The sequence below is a fragment of the Chlorocebus sabaeus genome, chromosome 3, assembly GCF_047675955.1.
Source record: "Chlorocebus sabaeus isolate Y175 chromosome 3, mChlSab1.0.hap1, whole genome shotgun sequence".
Lineage (NCBI taxonomy): Eukaryota > Metazoa > Chordata > Mammalia > Primates > Cercopithecidae > Chlorocebus > Chlorocebus sabaeus.
The window spans coordinates 21,257,823-21,278,910 of NC_132906.1; the positions used below are offsets into that span (position 1 = coordinate 21,257,823).

General features: G+C 38.0%; 1 protein-coding gene across 24 annotated transcripts in view; it reads right to left on the reverse strand.

The window, feature by feature from the left end:
* Positions 1-21,088, reverse strand: part of EPSTI1 (epithelial stromal interaction 1) — a 315,408-nt gene that overhangs the window by 225,644 nt on the left and 68,676 nt on the right. For 22 of the 24 annotated variants that reach the window (XR_012092040.1, XR_012092053.1, XR_012092052.1 and 19 more), the window contains exons 7-9: positions 20,483-20,576; positions 13,442-13,474; positions 11,711-11,794 (exon numbers count right to left, since the gene is read on the reverse strand). Coding sequence is in view for 11 of the 24 variants with exons in the window: in XM_037986754.2 (XP_037842682.2) it covers positions 11,711-11,794; positions 13,442-13,474; positions 20,483-20,576 (211 nt within the window). In the remaining 13 variants the exon portion in view is untranslated. The remainder of the gene's footprint in view (positions 1-11,710; positions 11,795-13,441; positions 13,475-20,482; positions 20,577-21,088) is intronic. The other 2 variants (XM_073013788.1, XM_007960265.3) reach the window with 1 other exon arrangement.

The following is a 21,088-nucleotide window of genomic DNA, read 5'->3' on the forward strand; positions in this document are numbered from 1 at the left end:
TTAAGCCACATGACATGGGAATACAAGGAAGGAATGCAAACAAGAGAAGGGTGTTCAACACTTTGTGTTCGAGCATTGTCTTATCACAGTGCTATGCAAATCCCTACATCCATACAGAGCTGCACACAAAGGAGGGTATGTTGGTGATATGATAAACAAAATACCATCTTAGAGATTGAAAGTATGGAACTTCCTATAAACATCGGCCAAGTGGTATATAGTAAATGAGGACAACACTGCAAATAGCGCCACTGCCTGTGGCCACCCAATGCAGTGCTTACCCAGGAGGGCTGCTCTGCTGGGGAGCTGCAGGATGGCACCAATATCTCTGCTTGGAGCCCAAGCCAATAAGAAGAAGAAGAGGGGTCGCCATTTCCAGCAAGAGGTTGCAAACATCATTTCTCTGGGCTCCAATTGTCTGATGGTGCCCTGTTCTACAGAAGGGTCAACTATACAACAGACAGTGGTGTGTAAGGCTGCATGCTTAAGAAACCTGATGAGGCTAGAGGGAAAGCATGCTCCAAAGCAAAGTTTCAGTGTGGTAACTGAAGATGAACATGGGGTCATTTTAAAACCATGTCTGAATCCCAGCAGTGTGTGTTCCGACATGGTTCAGCTTGACTGCTTTATGTAAACATGAAAATGCCATTGCCTGGCAGGACAAACTTCTGCCAGGAGAGCATGTTCTCTCAACACAACGAGAGGGAAAGGATAGTGGAAGCAGGAGAGTTGAGACCAGGAAGTCATGAAGTTCAAGAATGCCTTCCTTTGAAGGTTTAACACAGAAGAGCTTTCAGGGGCGAGAGGAGAGTTTAAAGAAGTCCTGATTCTCAGGCATCCACAGTAATACCTTTGCCTTGAAGAAGAAAGATGGCCTTGCCTATCAAGAATGGGAAAAGGCACCAGCTACCACCCAAAATTTACAGAGTACCAACCAAATGAAGGGAAATAAACAGTAATGGGTGAAGCAGAGCTTTAAAATAACACAAGTCATGTACACTCTCCTCTTACTAGCTGTTGTTAGTTTTTAATTTTTAATTTTTTCATTGATAGTTTGTACATATTTATAGGATACAATTTGATATGTTGATACTATATATGTTGCAAAATGATCAAATCAGGGCACTTGGTGTGTACATGATCTTATGCATTTATCATTTATCTGTAGTGAGAATATTCCAAAGCCTCTTATCTAGCTATTTTGTAAGGCACACTATCTCACTGTCAACCACAGTCACTCCACTGTATAACAGAACATCAAAACGTATTCCTCTTATCTAACTGTAACTTTGTACTTGCTGTTGCTAGTTCTATCATTTTAACATAGAGAGAAATGAACTTCCAGTTACAATAATCATGGAATCACTGCTCTATGTCTCCCACCTAAAAATATTTCCTGCACAAAATGCAAGGAGGAGGTAGGTTTCAAAACTTATCTGCACTCTATTCTATGATCTTTGTTTTCATTTTCATATATGTGAGCATATTTCTATTATGTTATTAAAATGTGGTCATAATTGCTGCATATTTATTCCAAACTCCAAAACCTTCAAATCCTCTATCACTGAACAAACTGTTTCAAATTTCCCATTAATCTTATGTTAAAAATAAACAACTTTGTACATATATCTTGTGTGCATCTCTCATTATTTCCTCGGAATACATGTATACCTTTAGATCTAACATTTTTACTTTTGGGAAACTCTTCAGAATTTGATGTTGCCAAAGTGCCTCTCAGTTTATCCTCTCACCAGTAACAGTACTTGAGTGTTTGTGGTATATATTGATGTCGACTAGTGGAAGTTCTCCTTACCCCAACAAATCCATAAATTATTATTCATATTTTTCTAAAGTTTAAATTTCATTATTATTCTCTCAGTTGAAATTTAGAAACAGTATTTTCAAATTACCTCAAATTCCACTGAAATTTATTACTAGAATTGCATTAAACTTACAAGTAAATTTGGATAGAACTATAGTTACTGAAATACTGAGTTTTAGCATTTGGGAATATTCACCATCTCTGCTTTATTCAAATTGACTTTTATGTATAATAACCAAAACAGCATGGTACTGGCATACAAACAAACATACAGACCAATGGAACAGAATGGAGAGTCCAAAAATACATCCACACATGTAGAGCCAACTGATTTTTGGCAAAAGTACCAAGAACATAGGGGAAAGGACAGTCTCCTCAATAAACAGTAGTGAGAAAACTGAATATCCGCATGCAGAGGAATGAAATTAAATCCTTTTCTCTCATCACATACCAAAAACAACTCAATCTGACAGTTTTCATAAAAGGCATTAAAAAATAATCAACTCAAAATGGATGAAAGACTTTAAATGTAAGACCTGAAACTGGAAAAGTACTAGAAGAGAATACGGGGGAGGCTGGGCATGGTGGTTTATATCTGTAATCCCCACGCTTTGGGAGGCCGAGGCAGGCAGATCACCGGAGGCTAGGAGTTCAAGACCAGCCTGACCAATATGGCAAAGCCCTGTCTCCACTGAAAATCCAAAAATTAGCCAAGCATGGTGGCACACACCTGTAATCCCAGATACTTGGGAGGCTGAGTCACGAGAATTGTTTGAATCCCAAAGGCAGAGGTTGCAGTAAGCCGAGATGGTGCCACTGCACTCCAGCCTGGGTGACAGACTCTGTTTCCAAAAAAAAAAGAAAGAAAAGAAAAAGAAAATATAGTGGAAAAGCTCCATGACATTGGTCTGGGCAAAGATTTTTTCGATAAGACTTTAAAAGGACAGGCAACAAAAGCAAAAACAGACAAATGAGATTACATCAAACTAAAAAGTTTCTACACAGCAAAGGAAACAATCAACAGACTAAAGAGAGAATCTACAGAATGGGAGAAAATATTTGTAGACTATACATCTAATAGGGGGTCAGCACCCGAAATATATAAGGTACTCAATAGCAAGAGAACAAATAACCTAATTTTTAAAATAAGCAAAAAGGGCCAGGCACAGTGGCTCACGCCTATAATCCCTGCACTTTGGAAGGCCGAGGTGGGTGGATCACCTGAGGTCAGGAGTTCAAGACCAGCCTGGTCAACATGGTGAAACCCTGTCTCTACTAAAAATACAAAAAAAAAAAAAAAAAAAAAAAAAATAGCTGGGTGTGGTGGTGGGCGCCAGTAATCCCAGCTACTCAGGAGGCTGAGGCAGGAGAATCGTTTGAAAACGAGAGGCGGAGGTTGCAGTGAGCCAAGATCATGCCATTGCACTCCAGACTGGGCGATAACAGCAAAACTCCATCTCAAAAATAATAATAAAAATAAAACAAAATAGGCAAAAAGCTTGACTAGCTATTTCTCGAAAGAAAACAGGCAAATGGCCAACAGGTATATGAAAAAATGCTCAACATGACTAATCAACAGGAAAATGCAAACTAAAACCACGATGAGCTATTATCGCACCCCCATTACAAGGGCTATCATCAAAAAGGACAAAAGATAACAAGTGCTGGCAAGAATATGGAGAAAAGGGAACCCTTACACGCTGCTTGTGGGGGTGTAAATTAGTACAGCCATTACGAAAAGAGGTATTAGGTTTCCTCAAAAAAATTAAAAACAGAAGTACCATATGATCCAGCAATCCCACTACTGGGTGTCTATCCAAAGGAAATAAAATGAGTATGTCAAAGAGAGATCTGCACCCCCATGTTTATTGCAGCACGGTTCACAATAGCCAAGGTATGGAATCAACCTAAGTAAGTGTCCATCAATGGATGAACGGATAAAGAAAATATGGGATATATACACAATGGAATATTATTCCACCATAAAAAGAAGGAAATCTTGTCATTTGCAACAGCATGGATGAACCTGGAGGACATTACGTTAAATGAAATAAGCCAGGCCAGGCACAGAAAGACAAACACCACATGATTTCATTTACATATGGACTTTAAAAAGCTGATCTCATAGAAATAGAGTAGAATCGTGGTTACCAGAGGCTGGGGTGGTTAGGAGGAAATGGTGGGGTACAGGGAGATATTGGTTAAAGGATATGTAATTACAGTTAGATATGGGGAATAAATTCAAGAGGTCTATTGCATGACAAGGTTAATGACAATAGTTATAGTTAATGACAATAATGATCATATTCTTGAAAATGCAAAGAATGTTAAGTGCTCTCACCACAAAAATGGTAACTGTGAGGTAATGCATTTGTTAATTAGCTAGACTTAGCCATTTCACAATGTTTATATACTTCAAAATATTATGTTGTACATTATAAATACAAATAATGTTTTGTCAATTAAAAATGGACTTTTGTGGATTCCAGGAAAGTTTTTAATTTTTTTTTAGCTGTTGAACAATTATTTATATAGTTGCTTTTTGTCCCATAATGTATTTTCTAATTAATTTTTGCTTGTATTTGAGAAAGTTGTTGATTCTTGTATATATTTTGTAACCAACTCTTTTTTCTTTTTTTTTTTTTTTTGAGACAGTGCTTCGCTCTCTATTGCGCCCAGGGTAGAGCGCAATAGTGCAATCTTGGCTTACTGCACCCTCTGGCTCCCAGGTTCAAGCGCTTTTCATTCCTCAGCCTCCCAAGTAGCTAGGATTACAGGTGCCTGCCACCATGCCCGGCTAATTTTTAGTAGAGATGGGGTTTCACCACATTGACCAGGCTAGTCTCGAACTCCTGACCTCAGGTGATCCACCTGCCTCAGCCTCCCAAAGTGCTGGGATTACAGAAGTGAGCCACCACGCGTAGCCCAACTATTTTATTAAACTCCATTCATTCTCATCATTTTTCAGTTGATTCTCTTAGTTTGTACAGGCAAATTGCTCCCATCCATAAATAACAACCTACTTGCAATAATTAGAAAAGCTCCTTTTAGTTTTATCAAGTTGGTTAAAAAATATCCAAACCTTGTTCCATTCAGTAAAAACAGGGTTTTTTTAAATTTTTTTTTTATTTTAGTTAAAAAAGTAAGTTTTCCATCAAATAACTTTGAGTAGCACGAGGTTGGAATTTTCAGAATAATATTGGGTAACATCCATTTTATTAGGGGTTGCAAACATCCTTATGTTGTTCATAGTTTTAGTATTTCACCACTGAATATAATGTTGGTTATTGGTTTAGAAGACTACACGTTTGTTAATAAAATATTATTTTTAGTTCACTGAAGTGTTTTTTAATTGATAGTAAAAATTAAAATTTATCAATGTCTTTTTGTGTAACTAAAGAGATAGCCAAATATTCTTCTCACATGACCTACCCTATTGCAGTGATAAGATATAAAAAGTTTTAATATACAGCTAGTTATCTTTGCACTCCTGGAATAAACTCTACTTTGCCTTGGTAAATTGCTATTGAGAGAAAAATTTCATTAACTAGAATTTTCTTTCAGATGTTAATCTCCATCTTTATATGATTGGTCTACCTGTAAGAGAGCAAGAGAGAGGGAGAGAGAGAGTGTGTGTGTGTGTGCACATGCGTAAGTGTGCACATGCTTCATCAGACTGTGACATCATGGGGATAGTGAAATAAAATTCTAAAATGTTTCGTCTTTTTTCTTACTCTGAAATAATTTGTAAAGCATAGGGAAAAAAACCTGTTCCTTGAAAATCTGAAGGAACTTGCCTCTAAAATTATCCAAGTTCAGCCTACTGGGGGAAGTAATTCTCAGAAAACTTCAGAAATCACTTGCATTTTCATTGGTCTTTATGAATAGAGTTATATATTTTCCTAGAAAATCATTCACTTAATCCAAATTTTTAATTTATTACCACAGCATTGTCTACAGTAACACAATTTTAATCTTTTCCAAATATATGGTTCTATAGTCCCTCATTTCTAATGCTGTATATTTGCATTTTTACTAATCTCTTCTTGATTAGACTTACCAAAGATGTGTTCATTTGTTGACCTTATCAAAGAACAAGCTGTTGGATTTTTATAACAGCTGTTTCTTAGAGTTTTATTATTAATTTCTGTTCTTATCTTAATTACTTTCTTCAAGATCATTTATTGTTTTTGTTCTAAATTCTTGGATTAGATGCTTAATTCATTTATTTTCTTTTTTTAGTATTGAATGGATTAAAATGTTGCAATTTTCTTTGAGTACAGCTTTACATGAATTTCCTATAAAAGGCTCTCACTATAATTTTGTATGTGTTCTACAATAATGATTTTCTCTGTCACCCAATCTAAACGATTTTCTGACTTTCGGTATTTTACTGATTCTTGTATATATTTTGACTATAAAATCAATAACTTTCTAAATGACTATAAAACCAATAACCATGCACAATCAATAAGTGCAATCAGCTTATCAGATATTTTAAGACATTTCTGAAACAGAGAAAGGAGACAGGTTACATTACAAGGGAAAACCAATGTGCAGGATACACTGGAGCTAAGTCCGCCTGCTTCTGAAGGAGCTCCAGGAGGGAATACTGGGACGGTCATTAAGATGATCAGTTAGGAAACTGCACTGAGAGCAGCTTGGTGGTGGGTTCTTTCCCCTCCCACACTTGCACTACATAGTAGGCAGCACCATCATGGCCCATAAGGTAAGAAGTGAATGGGAGAGCCATGGCTGGGCTCAGGGAAACAGGGCAACGTCCCAAGTGCCTACTGACTATAAGAGAACACGAGGCTACTCCACACAGAAGACAAGCTCCTACATACCTCATTCAGCAGCATATCCAAATATATATAAGGAGATAAGAATAACCAAACATTTGAGAAAGAATTCCATGGGAGATAAAGATTAAAATGGAAAGAAAAAAAAAAAACAGTTAATATGGTAAATAGAAAACTTTAATGTTTGTATAGTTACAAACATACAAACATTAAGTAAAATGAGATGAGAAAGAATACTGCACTTACAAAGCAGAACACTGCTACTTCCCAAATCAGCAATCTTGGTAAATAGACACACTCAATATGTGCCAAATAAGCAGAACGAAAAGTCAGGAAAAAAATTTAGTGAGCAGGATGATCTAGCTAAAGCTTTCTTCCAGAATCCAATTAAAAGAAAAAAGGCCAAAGGGATAAGAAGTATAAGAAAACAATGAAGGTACACACAGAATAGATCTGAAATGTCCAAAGTCCATTTGATAGATGTCCCAGAAATGGAGGGCAAAGACAATATGGGTAAAGAGACATAAAAGAAAATTAGGAAGAAAAAAGGAAAACTGAAGAGAGACATGTATTTTCAGATTAAAAGAGACAACCAAAGGCTATGCAAGATTAGAAACAAAAATAGAAACACTGAAATTTCTTATAGTACAGGAAGGGGGAGTGGAGAGAAGAAAAAAAACAGTAAATAAATGAAACAGAAAATTCAGTGTCAGTAAAAAAAAAGAAAACATAACTAATAAAAAGTAAATCATGTAGTAAGAATACAAATACATGCAAACGTGCTAGCAATCATAATAAATGAGAACACATCAATCTACCCATTAAAAGATATTCTGAAACTAGGTAAAAGGAAAACCATTTTTTTCCACTCAAAATCTACTTCAAACCATGACACAGAGATGTTAAAATTAAGTGATTAAAGAAATGTCATGTAAATGCTAACAACAACAACAACAAAAAAAACTGGTAGAGGAATTATTAGAATCAGACAAAATAGTCAAAAAAGAAATCAAGCTGACAAATCATTAAATGCAAAAAGTAGTATACTTCATATTGATAAAATCTATCCTCAAAGGTAGGTTCCCCTTAGTCTCATTGGTCAAAACTGTATCACATGTCCACAGCGAAACCAATCGCAGTCAAGGAGAATGGAATTCTCATGAAGAGTTAGACCACTTTGGGAATGAATCCTGGAGCTGGGGTAGAACCTGCCTTTTCTGAAACACAGTTTATGCAAAGTAGAATGGATACTTGAAGAAAAATCAGAACTGTAGAGAGGCAGGCAATCAACAATATTTGATACATCACTCTGAAATTATCACAACACATAATTTACTTCCTTGCAGCATTAGGGTTATGGTTTGGCTCTGTGTCCCTAGCCAAATCTCATGTTGAATTGTAATCCCCAATTCTGGGGGAGGGACCTGGTGCGAGGTGATTAGATCATGGAGGCAGATTGCCTCCCTGTGTTCTCATGACAGCGAGTTCTCAGGAAATCTGTTTGTTTAAAAGTATATAGCACATCCACCTTTGCTCTCTTTCCTGTTGGACATGTGAAGATGTGCTTCCTTCCCCTTCGGCTTCCACCATGATTCTAAGTTTCCTGAGGCCTTCCCAGCCACGTTTTCTGTATAGCCTGCAGAACTGTGAGCCAATTAAACCTCTTTTCTTTATAAATTACCCAATCTCAGATAGTTCTTCATAGTAATGAGATAACTAACACAATTAGTTACTACAAATAACTACAAAGTGATGAATCACTATAAAATTTACAAGTATAATATTGTATTTGTTTGTCTCCTTTTAATAGTCTACCTCCTCCATTAAAATGTAAATTTCAGGAGAGCTGGAAACTTGTCTATCCTGATCTTAATTATAGCTTCAGCAACTTGCACAAGGCTCAGTACATAACAGGAACTCAATACATGTTTGCCGATAGAATGAATGAATGAGTGCCGGGAGAGATTACTCTGAGACAGATCAACCAGAAAAATACAGTTAAAAAAAAAAAAAAGCCAGAAAAGGAAAGCTTTAAAGTGGTGTTAGTGTTACAGAGTTCAGGGAGAAGATAGGAATTACAAAGAGACCACTAAACTGTATGTTCAGAAGGGATTTTACATTTAGGAAGCAATTTCAGTAACAGCATTTGTGAATATAAACCAGATCATAAGGAATTAAGGATGAAGTGGGTAATAAAGAAGTGGTTACAGTAAAATTACCTTTGTCTTTTTTTAAATTTGCTAGAAGCAGTAAAGGTAATATCTCTGAGGATAGCAAAATCAAAGAAGGGGGTAGCTGGTTTATTTTAGAATGGTAAGATGAGATGAGAAGTTCACGTGTGTTCTGTCATCTTCTTCATGACCTATTGGCACCAACCGTGGCATATTTCTGACAAAAAAAGGAAGTATCCAATGGAGAAGAATGTATTGAAGATACAGAAAAAAGAGGAATTACAAATAAATTTCTAGAAGAAGGAAGTGAATCACATGTAAAATATTTAGAGTTTAAGCTTGAGGAGGCTTTTTGTCCCCAGAGCCAAGAGTAATTAAAAATGTGAAAGTCAGAGAGACACATAGAACAAAACTTATGTGCTATCACCTAAACTTAACCTAGATTATTTCCCTAAGAATTATTGTAGTAGGTATCCAATAAATATTTGTTGAATGAATGGAAGAAACAAACACATAAATGGGTGCAATGATAAAAATGTATTGTGTTTTGTATCTTCTTATAGTAAACATGATCCTCCCATTTTCTTAAGGTAAATAATTCAAGTGATAAGGAATGAAAGGTTCTACAAATAAAGAAATGCCTTAGGCTGGGTGCAGTGGCTCACGCCTGTAATCCCAGCGCTTTGGGAGGCCAAGGCGGGTGGATCATTTGAGGTCAGGAGTTCGAGACCAGCCTGGCCAACATGGTGAAACCCCGTTTCTACTAAATATACAAAAATTAACTGGGTGTTGGTGGCATGTGCCTGTAATCCCAGCTACTTGGGAGGCTGAGGCAGGAGAATCGCTTAAGCCTGGGAGGCAGAGGTTGTGGTGAGCCGAGATCACGCCACTGCACTCCAGTCTGGGTGACAGTGAGACCCTGTCTCAAAAAAAAGGAAATGCCTTCAATGAACATTTCCCAACAACAACACGTCAGGCAAAACAAGAGAGAAGCAAAAGTAAGGTAGAATAGAGGGATAAACATCCTTGTGTAGTCTACTGTTACTGAAATCCCTAATGATGGAATTATTTATATATTACAGTTATTCATTTTACTGAAAGCTACAGTAAGTAAAAGGAAATAATTTATGTAAAAGGATATATAATAAAAATATGATCAATAACCAGAAAATATGTATATATCAATATCTAAGCCTAGAAAACAAGATTAAGAAATAAAAAGTTTAATTTTCACTATTTAAAATAACTACTAAACCCAAAAATTAAATCCCAGATCTAGTATTCTAATTTGTTAAGCATTCTGTTTGTCAAATGTTCTACTTTTAATAGTTTTTATGTTCCAAATATATATACCAAACTTTTAAAAACGCTATTTAAAATCCACTAGAAGTTATTTAAAAATAAATCATATCTACAACTGACTTTGCAACACTCACCTTAGTATGCTACGTACATCACAATTTTATGTTAAGTTAAAAGCTCATAGAAACAGATGAACACCTTTATGTCGTTTGGCAGACATCACTAAAAGTACGACATGACTATGTACCAGATTTAGCTACTACTTGTTAACTACTAGAATCTTACCATAACATTGCCTATTTAATCGTAGATTTCAAGATTAGGATCTTGTCAAGACAAAAAGATATTTATTAAAAAAAAAAAATACTAAGGGATAAAAGTGTTTCATGGTTCGTCTTTGCTTACATAGGAGCTAAGTAAGTAAATTTACAACTGACATAATTTCTTTCAATGATTTAATGATGACCTGTGGTGCACAAAACACCCGAGTGACACATTTATACCATATGCTAGGTGAAACTATGAATGAGAAAGGGGTTCCACACTGTTGGAAAGAAGATAGCGCTCAAAAAGGTCAAATTCTAGCAACATCAGTTAGTACAAATAGTTCATTTTTCAATGGAATTTTTACACACCTTTGTTTTAATAAATTACCTTGTTGGGGAAAGACAAAGAAAAAATAAATTAAACCAAATCAAGGAAATCAAAATGGGAGCTAGAATTCTAGTTAATTATAGAATTGAAGATATAGATTTGAGAAATGTTCTATAAGAAATAGTGACAGGATTTGTCAACCACTAGTATGGCAAGAGGAAAAGTTGGAAAACAAGAATGTTGGGAAAGATAAATTATTTAGTTAGTTCCAGCCCCACCCCACTCCCTTTCTTTCTTGTTTAAAGGATCTGAAATAAAGTGGCACTTTGGAGCTAACCATGGGTCTTTCTCGTCATTCTCATTTCATGTTGAGGAGCTTCTGGCCTATTAAAAGCAAGTATGACCGCCAAGTATGCCACTGACTATTTTCAGTTACCATATCAGAAATTTCATATTGTAATGAAGATTATTCTTTAAGCACTTTTCTTAGAACACTCTGCATTCATTTCACTGATTTCCATTGCTCAAAACATATGGAATGCCTCACATATTTTTATACCCGTGTAGTGTAACTTTGTTTTAATGTATGTGTAACTATTTTTAGTGAATATTTATGTCAGTTTCATAACTTTGCAAGCCTACTTTCTTATACATTATCATATTCTCTGGATACCATCTCTAATTTTATGTATCCTTGGCTTTAAAATAGCAATGATGGTGGTGGTGTTTTATTTTGCAGATAGTTCACCAGTGCTCTATCATCTTCTTTGTGACCTACTGGCACCAACTACGGCAGATCCCCTGTGACTCCACGAGGCTAGGTATCATGAAAGTTTTGACCAGAAGGAGTCACCACCATACTCTTAAGACACATCCAGAAACTCACCTTTTATCTTCAATGCTTGTATTCTTGTTTTCAGGATTTTCATGTTTCTAAATCTTTCTGTTCAGAAATTCTTCAAAATTATCTAGTACCTCAAATAAACAGTTAGCAATAACTAGTAGGGGCTTGTAAGTACCTTTTGATGTTGTTCATCCTTCATCTTTTGCAATTTTCTGTTTTCTTCTGCCCTTAGAGAATCTCTATAAGCCCAGCTTCTGGCCTGTAAAGGTACAGAGAGAGAGAGAGAGAAAAAAAAAACAACTTGATAGGATAAAGTATTGTCACAGTACACTAAGCTGCCTACTATGGGCCTGGTGCTAATAACTCAGCCTCTATACTGAGCATATAGTAAGCTCTCCATACACACTTGGTTATTGAGTGATTTACGCAAATGTCTGAAAATGTCCCTTGGGATATACAAAAAGAAAACGAGTGTAAGCACAATCATCCTGCACATTTGAAAGGATGATCTAAATGTTTAATTAAGCTTTAAAAATATCCCCTCAGAGATAATCAACATAGTTTAATTCCTTCTAGTGGAAAGTTTAGGACATTTTCAAGAATATTCCAACTAGTTGATCAGTCAATATTAAAGACAAGCAACAGTGGCATTGTCTTTAGAAGAACTGGCATGTCTACTGCTCATTAATGATATCTGATTAAGCAGCTTGTCAACTAGTGGTTGATACCATATAATTTCAAGGATGCATATTTTCTAAGTGCTTGAATCCGTAATCTGAATGAAGCTTATTTCTATTTCTGAAAAGCAAAACAAAGCCTGTTCAGGAACACATGACACCAAAGCCTTTGGCAAGCCAGCACATGCGGGAGAATGCCCTTCAGTGTCTCTGACCCACCACACCAGAGTTCCACACCCGGGCATAGTGACTGAAATGTATGGCATTTCAAGTGTTCTGTTTATTTGTCATATGCTTTCTCTCCTTCAATTGATCTGCAACCCCAGCTTCTGTAAGGCAAAGAGCTAATGCTTAGGAAATTACATGGATCTCATAAAAAACTACCAGCAGCATCATGGCAGCAGGTTACGTATTTCAGACCTAGTTCTCAGGACTAATAACCCATAAAGTTCAGGTAGGCTGGTTCCCCCTTTTTCCAACCTACATGAACTTTTATATAACTTTTCTCAAGCACTTCTTAGTTCACTCTCCCATTTCTGTCACTATAAAAACCCACATACCATCAAATAATAAGAACCACTTCCCAGAAAAAGAGAGAAGCTTTCAAAATGGTATCATCTACGGCACTGCCAGCTGGAAAACTGGAGCTTCATGTGTTCAGAAATCCCTGGTTTACCCAAACCCCGCTGCACTGGGCAGGTAAACATACATCCTATGACCTTCTCTTATTTGCATCCTAAACTCTAGGGTGTGCTAAGACATAGAAGGGGAAAAGTGATTCTCTGACAATCACTTCTTTTTATTTCTGATAACCCCTTCTTTTTATATTAGAGAAAGCTAGTCTTTATCACAAATATTCCATATAAGACCTAGTGAGGAAGGGAAGAAGGGAGGGAGGGAAGGAGGGTGGGAAGAGAGGACAGGAAGGAAGGAAAGAAAGAAGACAGCTTCTACTCAAGATATTAAAAGGTAGAATAAAATATTTAGTTAATGCAAAATTACAACTTGAATGAGGTATCTAAATTCTATCTGAATAGCCTCTCTAAACTTGTCATTTTGTCGTTCTTTTATTAGAATACACATCTTAGCTTTTGGCTCAGAAAAAAAGTGGTTCTTAAATATCTTATTATTAAATAAGGTGCCTTATAAAGGTCCACAGAAACTGGGAAGTCACATGGCATCTGAACTTATGAAAAATTCAGTTACTTGCAATCCTAATGCTTGCTTACCCAGCTGTGATCCCTAGGCAGGACAGGAAGTTTCTGTTCAAAAATAATAGAAGGGAATAAATTGATCACTATTTTTCTTAGCTCTAAACACCAGAAATTTCTAAGTCACTGTATTCACACAATTTTTCTAACACTGAAATATCCATGTAATACAATATCAATGCTATATTTTGTCATTCAACCAAAATACACTTTTATTTATCCTCCCCTAAAGCTATGCTTATAATGTACTCATTCAATTAACAGTCTTTAAGCCTTCTCTGTGCAAGCACTGTGTCAGGACACGATTCCAGACCTCAAGCATTTATAGCTTAGTGTGAAAGTCAAACTAGAAGATTAAAGGTTACAGTACAGCATGATAGGTATTATGATAGAGGAAGCCAAAAAGAAGGATATTTAATTAAACTAGATTGAGGATGCTTTCCAAATCAAGTGAGACTAAGTTATATTTCAAAGAGTGAGTAGGAATCAGACCATGTAGGGAGAAGAGCATCAAATGAGCAAATGGAGAATAGCAGTGCATGAGTTTGCTAGGGCTTCCATAACAAAGTATTACGATACTGGTGGCTTAAAGAACGGAAATTTACTCTCTTATAGTTCTGAAGGCTAGAAGTCCAAAATTAAGGTGTCTTCAGGGTTGGTTTCTTCTGAGGGTCACGTGAGAAATATCTGTTCCAGGCTTCTCTTTTTGGCCTGCAGATTCCATCTTCGTTGTGCATGTCTTCATACCCTCTCCCTTGTATGCATGCTTCTGTGTCCCGATTTCCCCTTTTTATAAAGACATCTTTCATAATGAATTTGAACCCACCTAAGAGCCTCATTTTAACTTATTTCCTCTGTAAAGATGCTACCTCTGAATAGGGTCACATTCTGAGGTGCCAGGGGTTAGGGCTTCCACACAAATTTTGAGAAGTGTGGATCTCAACCCATGACAAGCATTAAGTTCTCCTTTCAAGATGGTGAAGAAGTTCCTGTTCCATTCTCCCCAAAATTACCCTAAACAGAGCAGAAAATGAAATATACACAAGCTCTATCTTCAAAAACCAAGAGATCCATATTCACAGAGGAAAATCTATGAAGACAAAGTAGATAAAGAAACAGTAAGTGACTTAGAGAGGAAAAGAGCAAACCTGAAGACTTGCTGGAAGGGGCCAGAGGACACCCATGGGGAGCCAGTTCTCTCCACAGAGCAACATGAGGGCCCAAGAAATGGATGCATCAGCTGTTGAGGAAGACAGCTGGGTAACAGGCAGGTAAAAGAAAGGAGTTACTAGACAGTCTCAGTAGAAGCCCTTCACCCCCATATACCTGCTCCTGCCTTGAAAATGCCGGTGCTAATTCACCCAACACCGATAGGAAACGAAAGGCGTATTTTCTGGAGAAACTAAACCGGGCATACATGTAAAGACAGCAGCAGTGGACAAATGCCAGGCAGAGAATGAAATGACTCTATAAAGTACTGCATACTGACCAGTGAGCCTCTGAGTCCCTCTCTTTGAAGTTTTCTTCTGCTCCCTGTACTGTTTCTTCTGAGAGGTAAGAAATGATATATATATATTTTTTTCTTTTTTTCTTAAGTAACAAAGGAAAAAGGAGGAGTTTGGAGAATTTTTTTAAAAATCTCCCCTTCTTCCCCCAAAAAAACCCAAATCAGTAAAATATTTAGAAGATAAAGTCAAGAAAATACGCCAAAATATAGAAAAAAGATAGTCAAAGATAACTTACAGGAGAAAATCTCTAAAGTTAGAACATAAACCCGGGAGGTCTACAATTTGAATAATAGAAATTCCAAAAAGAGAAAATGAAGGGATATAAATCAAACAGATAACACAAGAAAATCATCCAGAACTAGAGATGAATTTCTAGATTGAAAATCAATTTTAAAAAGACTTTCACACTAAATCACATCATTACAGAATGCCAGAAAAAGAAAAGATGATACTAAAGTATTTTCAGGGGAAACAGAGAAAATCCCCCACATAAAGCCTGAAATTCACATGGCCTTGGATTTCTCAGGAACCAATACCCAAAGTTAGAAGAGCAATGCCTCAAAATTCTGGAGGAAACATATGTCCAGTTTGGAATAGTCATCAATAAAAATGCAAGCAAAGTGTGAGAGCTGAATAAAGATAGTTTCAGACATGGAAGGACCTGAACATGTTTACCTTCCATGTGTCTTCTCTTGGGAAGCTACTAAGTAATATGCTCCACCAAAACAAAGAAATAAAGCAAGAAAATAGAAGAAATGAGGCCCAGAAATCAGAGAACCCAACTTAGGAAAGCAATAAAAGCAATTCCCAAGATAACTTTAAAACAGTGATTCTCAACCTTGGCTGCACATTAGAATCACCCGGGGAGCTTTTTGAAACCCTGAAGCCCAGGCCACAATACAGCAGGCTCTCTGGAGGTGTAACCCAGGTGTCTGTGATTTTTAAAGCTCCCTAGGTGAATCCAGTGTGCAGAGGAGGCTGAGAACTACTGTGTTAAAGGAAAGTCCCACAACAACGGCTGTGCACCAGGCCTACAAACACCCAGGACAGGTTGAAGCAGGAGGAAAGAGGGATCCAGGAGGGAGAGAAAAAAAAAAAAAATCGACAAGTTATCTGACAGGTGTAAGTTGGAAAATTGTTTAGAAATCTGCATCAAGAGGCATTTTGTAGAACAGTCACAAAAGCTGTCAGAAGACAGTCAAATGTTCAAAGGAAACTAAGAAAACGCTAAAATAAAATATGTTCAAAGAGTTTTACAGGAAGATATAACCAGAGTATACCAACTGGCTTGGCAGTGAGAAAATGTTTATATAGTCCATAAAAGGGAAAGCTCAAATTACTGAATAATTATAAGAATCAGAGGAAGAAATGAGTTAATAAGGTCTAAAATTGATTAGTCATGACATACCAACACATATTAACAGATATTCAGAGCTAACTAAGAAAAGAAACAGGTAGTGGGTTGCATAATGGCCCCCCAAAGATGTCCCAATCCCTGGAATCTGTGAATGTTTCTTTATATGACAAAACGGCCTTTGCAGAAATTAAGGATCTTGAAATGGAGAGATTAGCCTGGATGGTCCAGGTGGGCCCATTGTAATCACAAGGCTCATTATAAGAGGAAGCCAAGAAGGTCAGGGAGGGTGCAGAAGGTTGGGTGAGATGGAAGCTAAATTGGAGCAATGTAGCCATGTGCCAAGGGTTTGGGGGGACAGGGGACAGATGCCCCCTGGAGCCTCCAAAAGGAACCATCCCTGTTGATAACCTCATTTTAGCATTTTAAAACTCATTTTTATTTCTGATCTCCGGAAGTGTAAGAGAATAAATGTTTGTTCTATTAGGTCACTACATTTGTGGTAATTTGTTATAGCAGCAATGGGAAATGCTAAGTGTTCCAAGTGTTGGGGTGGAAGTGGAATTCAAGTGGAGCAAAGGGACACATAGTAAGTATTTTATTTGACTTCGTAATGAATGAACATGTGACACGTAGATAAAAATTACAATAACCAAGCCGCACTGAGTGCTCACAGTAGTGTGAGAGAGGACAGCCGGAGAGGCACGAGCTAGAGAGCTCGGCCCCTCAGACATCAGCATGCACACACATCTCCCATGGATTGTGTTAAATGTAAGCTCTGATTCAGGGGGTCTGCAGTGGGGCCTGAGATTGGTCTGCATCTAAATCTTTGCTCCTGATTTCAAAAGCTTTGCTTCCCCTTGCCTTGCTTGCAAAAGCTTTGCTTCCCCTTACCCCTTTGCAGAAGCAAAGATTTAGACTCGAGGCCAGTCCTCCAGACCCTAGAGGACTAAAAAGGGGCCATCGTAAAGAAAGAGACAGAATCTAGAATTGAAGGAGAGAGGGAGGGACAGAGAGAGGAAAGAGCTTTGTGCCTAAGCTAAGACATTTTGATTTTATCCTTGAAGATATGGGGGACCACTGAATGATTTGGGGAAGTGAAACACCAGGATGAGATTTTTTCACATCGTTATTCTTTGTTGAGGAAGCAGAGGCATAAGGCCGGGTGCGGTGGCTGGCACCTGTAATCCCAGCACTTTGGGAGGCCGAGGTGGGTGGATCGTTTTAGCCCAGGAGTTTGAGATCACCCTGTGCAATGTGGCAAAACCTTGTCTCTACAAAGACTACAAAAGTTAGCGGCGCATGGGGGTGCGTGCCTGTGGTCCCAGCTACTCAGGAGGCTGAGGGGGCAGGATGGCTTGAGCCTGGGAGGCGGAGGTTGCAGTGAGCCAGATCACGCTACTGCACTCCAGCCTGGGTGACAGAGTGAGACCCTGTCTACAAAAATTTAAAAAATAAAAGATAAAAAAAAGTGGGGGCAGCAAACCAGAGACTAGAAACCATTTCGCATTTAACTAGAAATATGCAGTGATGGTCGCTGAGGGAGGTCTGATGATGCTGGGACTTCTGCCTACCCACACAATACAGAGAACTGCATTCATCTACATGTAAAAGTGAACCCTGTAAATATCTCCTGTCTGAAGTCCTAAGCCAAAAGGAACTTTCTTGTAACCACTAAAGGATTTTTCTTGTAATCTTTTACATGGATATAATTTTCCAGTATTTATTAAATCCCAATCTGCCAATGGCAGATCCACTTTTAAAGGAGAAAAGTACAAGAGGAAAAAATCTTAGGAAAGTTACATTAGGTAGTAAAATTAAAGTATTAAAAATATACATATAAATTCTTCCAACTCATCACACCCCATATAGATGGGAATCACATAGTGTTCACATTCTATACGTTGACCATAGCTAAAGTAAACTGCAGGTGTCCTCTTTTTCCAAAGAAATGTTCTTCACAGAAGTGCAAGGTACATATTTGATTTTCCTAAAGCATTAGAAATGGTTCTGCAAAGCATTCTCAGAAGAATTCTATGCATATGGATTAGACAGAATGAGAAGAGTATAATATGGGTAAAAAGTCAATTAAATATATTGAACACTGAAACTGTATTAACAGTTTGGGGTCAAAATCAGAGCAGCTATTGCGTGCAGTTTATAAGGAACCATCCTGGGTCCAATCCCACTCCATATTTTCTATTAATAGCTCTGAGGATCCTATAACAAATGCGCTAATCAATCCACAGAAAATGCAGCTCTGGGAAACATTGCTAATGCTTTGGACGACAGTATTAAAATTCAGGACGATCTTGTTAAACTGAAGAAATGAACCAAAATCAATAGAGCAGCACACGCAGTTCTGCCAGATGTTGCACATCATAGGACACAGGGGGCCCTCAAACGGAAAGGAAGACCAGCCTGGTAGGCGAAAATCCAGTTGGTAAAGCTATCCAACTCCTGTTCTCCCTCTCCCTGCCTCACAGCCACAAGAATATCCAGACGGGTATTTAGGGCTGCCATCTACACATGATTTAACTCCACTGCCTACAGCTCTCAACTCTTTCCCCCAGAGCCCTGCAGTGAGGGAAGAGATGATGGATTTCCTTTAATATAACTTGTAGGGCCCACACTCATGAATTTAGACTTTAGAACATCACATTAGAAGCAGAAAAAAAACTAGGAAACAACTAAAGGTTTCTAAGTAGGAGTATAATGACCTCTTCCTAAGGAGTGTCATAATATCTTCCTGACTTTTAAAAACACGGTCTCTATTGAGAAAGGGGTAAGAGGAGATGAAGATGAGGGTTCTATTGAGAAAGCGGTAAGGGGAGATGAAGATAAGGGTTAACAACTGATTTAGCTACCCAAACCCTGAGAAACCTGAGACTTTAAGAAACTTAAATTCATCTTTTCTTTCAGCTACAACCCTTACCCAGAGTCATCCTTAATAACACTTACTTTCTTGTACCCAATTAGCAAGTCAATAACCAAGCCCTGCTGCTTTCACCTTCTAAGCAGTTTTCTGACCCGCACTCTCTTCTCCATCCTCTCCCCTGCTGTCCTGGCTGAAGTCTTCATCATCCTTCACCCAGACTGAAACAGAAGCCTTGGGGGGCCTCTCTGCTTCTCTATGCCTCTAGAGCCATCCTTCGCAATGTTACCAATGTGATCCAGAATGAAAACACAAATCCAACTCTGAGATTTCCCTGTTTAAAAATTTTCAATACCTTCAGTACTCACAGAATGAGGTTCAGGTGTTTCAAGGTGGCATGCAAATTTCTGTGGTGGTTTTCTACCAGGAGCACCATGAGCACGCAGTATGCGGGTATTTCTACGTGTCTCATTGGTAAGCACTGTGTGGGGGCATTTCTAGATGTCTCAGTGTCTGGGTGGCGCTACTAGCCCTTCATGCCCAGGGGCTGGGGTACTAAACATCCTGCAGGACTCAAGACAACTCACACAATGAACTGTTGCATCTGAATTTCCAGAGGTAACACCATTGGGAAGGGTCCTCATGGTTCCTGCTCACTTCCATATCCTACTAGCTCACTTTTCTGCACTGCGGCTACATAACTCTTCTTCTGCAACACAAGCCATACTTATTTCTTGCATTTATACCTTAACTCTTACTCTATGTATCTTTATTAATTCTGATAGCTGGAAAGACTCATCACTTTACTGATTCATAGTTTAAGCTTCTGCTCTGGTGTCATTTCCCAGGAAGCATCTAACACACATGGTCTGACTTAGATGCTTCTTCCTGATAAGGCAGTAGTGCTCTCTTATTGTGATATGCTCTGTGCTCAGCAGTTTGCTTTAAAACCCATGGTGTTCTCCTTTACTAAGCTTCACTGGGCAGAAACTGTAGGCACTCAGTAGGCCTTATATAGACCTATGAATTTAAAGAATGGAAAGATGGAAGGATGGAAGGATGGATGGATGGATGGGTGGGTAAATGAATGATTGGATGACAGGAAGGACTTCCCTGAGGCTGTTTTAGTCCAGGTCCCCATAAAATAATACAAGCATTATTTTATAGCTCAGGCAACAGTTGAGGTCAAAGTTTCTGATCAGGTCATCTGTCTTTAGTTCCAGCATTCTGTGATGTACAAGTCACTCTATATCCCTAATCTTCAGTCACTAAATACCTCTATAAAATGTGCCAGGCAGCACCCTGCATAGCATTTCACTTACCCATGTTGAGGATTGTGGGCCACAAACAGCACTTTGACAGGCACTTCTGTCTGGCGATTCTACGTTCAGTTTGCTCAAGAACTCAGTGGTTTTGCTACCAGGAACACAAACAGGTGTTAGTGCCTTCACAAAAATATGAATATAATTTTTTATTGTTCCTTTGGATACTAACCTAGACTTATTTGGGTGATGACTAAAATTGTCCTTGGCAGAACAGAAAGTTACGCTGAGAACAAGGTGTAGTAGAAATCAAAACAGAATGCGATTGCAAGATTGCATTCTTCAAGAACAATATTTCAAAAATATAAAACTACGTTTACGAAAGGTGAACCTATGGCCTCATTTTTTCCACTTTGTGTTACTGACATAAATACAAGTCCTCTCTCAGAGCACATTCCACTGCACGGGGCCCTCATTTCCTATCTGAACGTTTAATGCTTAACACTCCGACTTCAGGGTGGAGCTGTGGAACATTCACACCCTACAACATCCTGCTTCACACCAGTTTTACATTAAGCCCTTTACCCTCTCATCTCATCTCCCTCATGGCTTTGACCGCTGTCAGGATACACAGACCCTCTAATCCAGTAGCTCTTTTCCATTTAT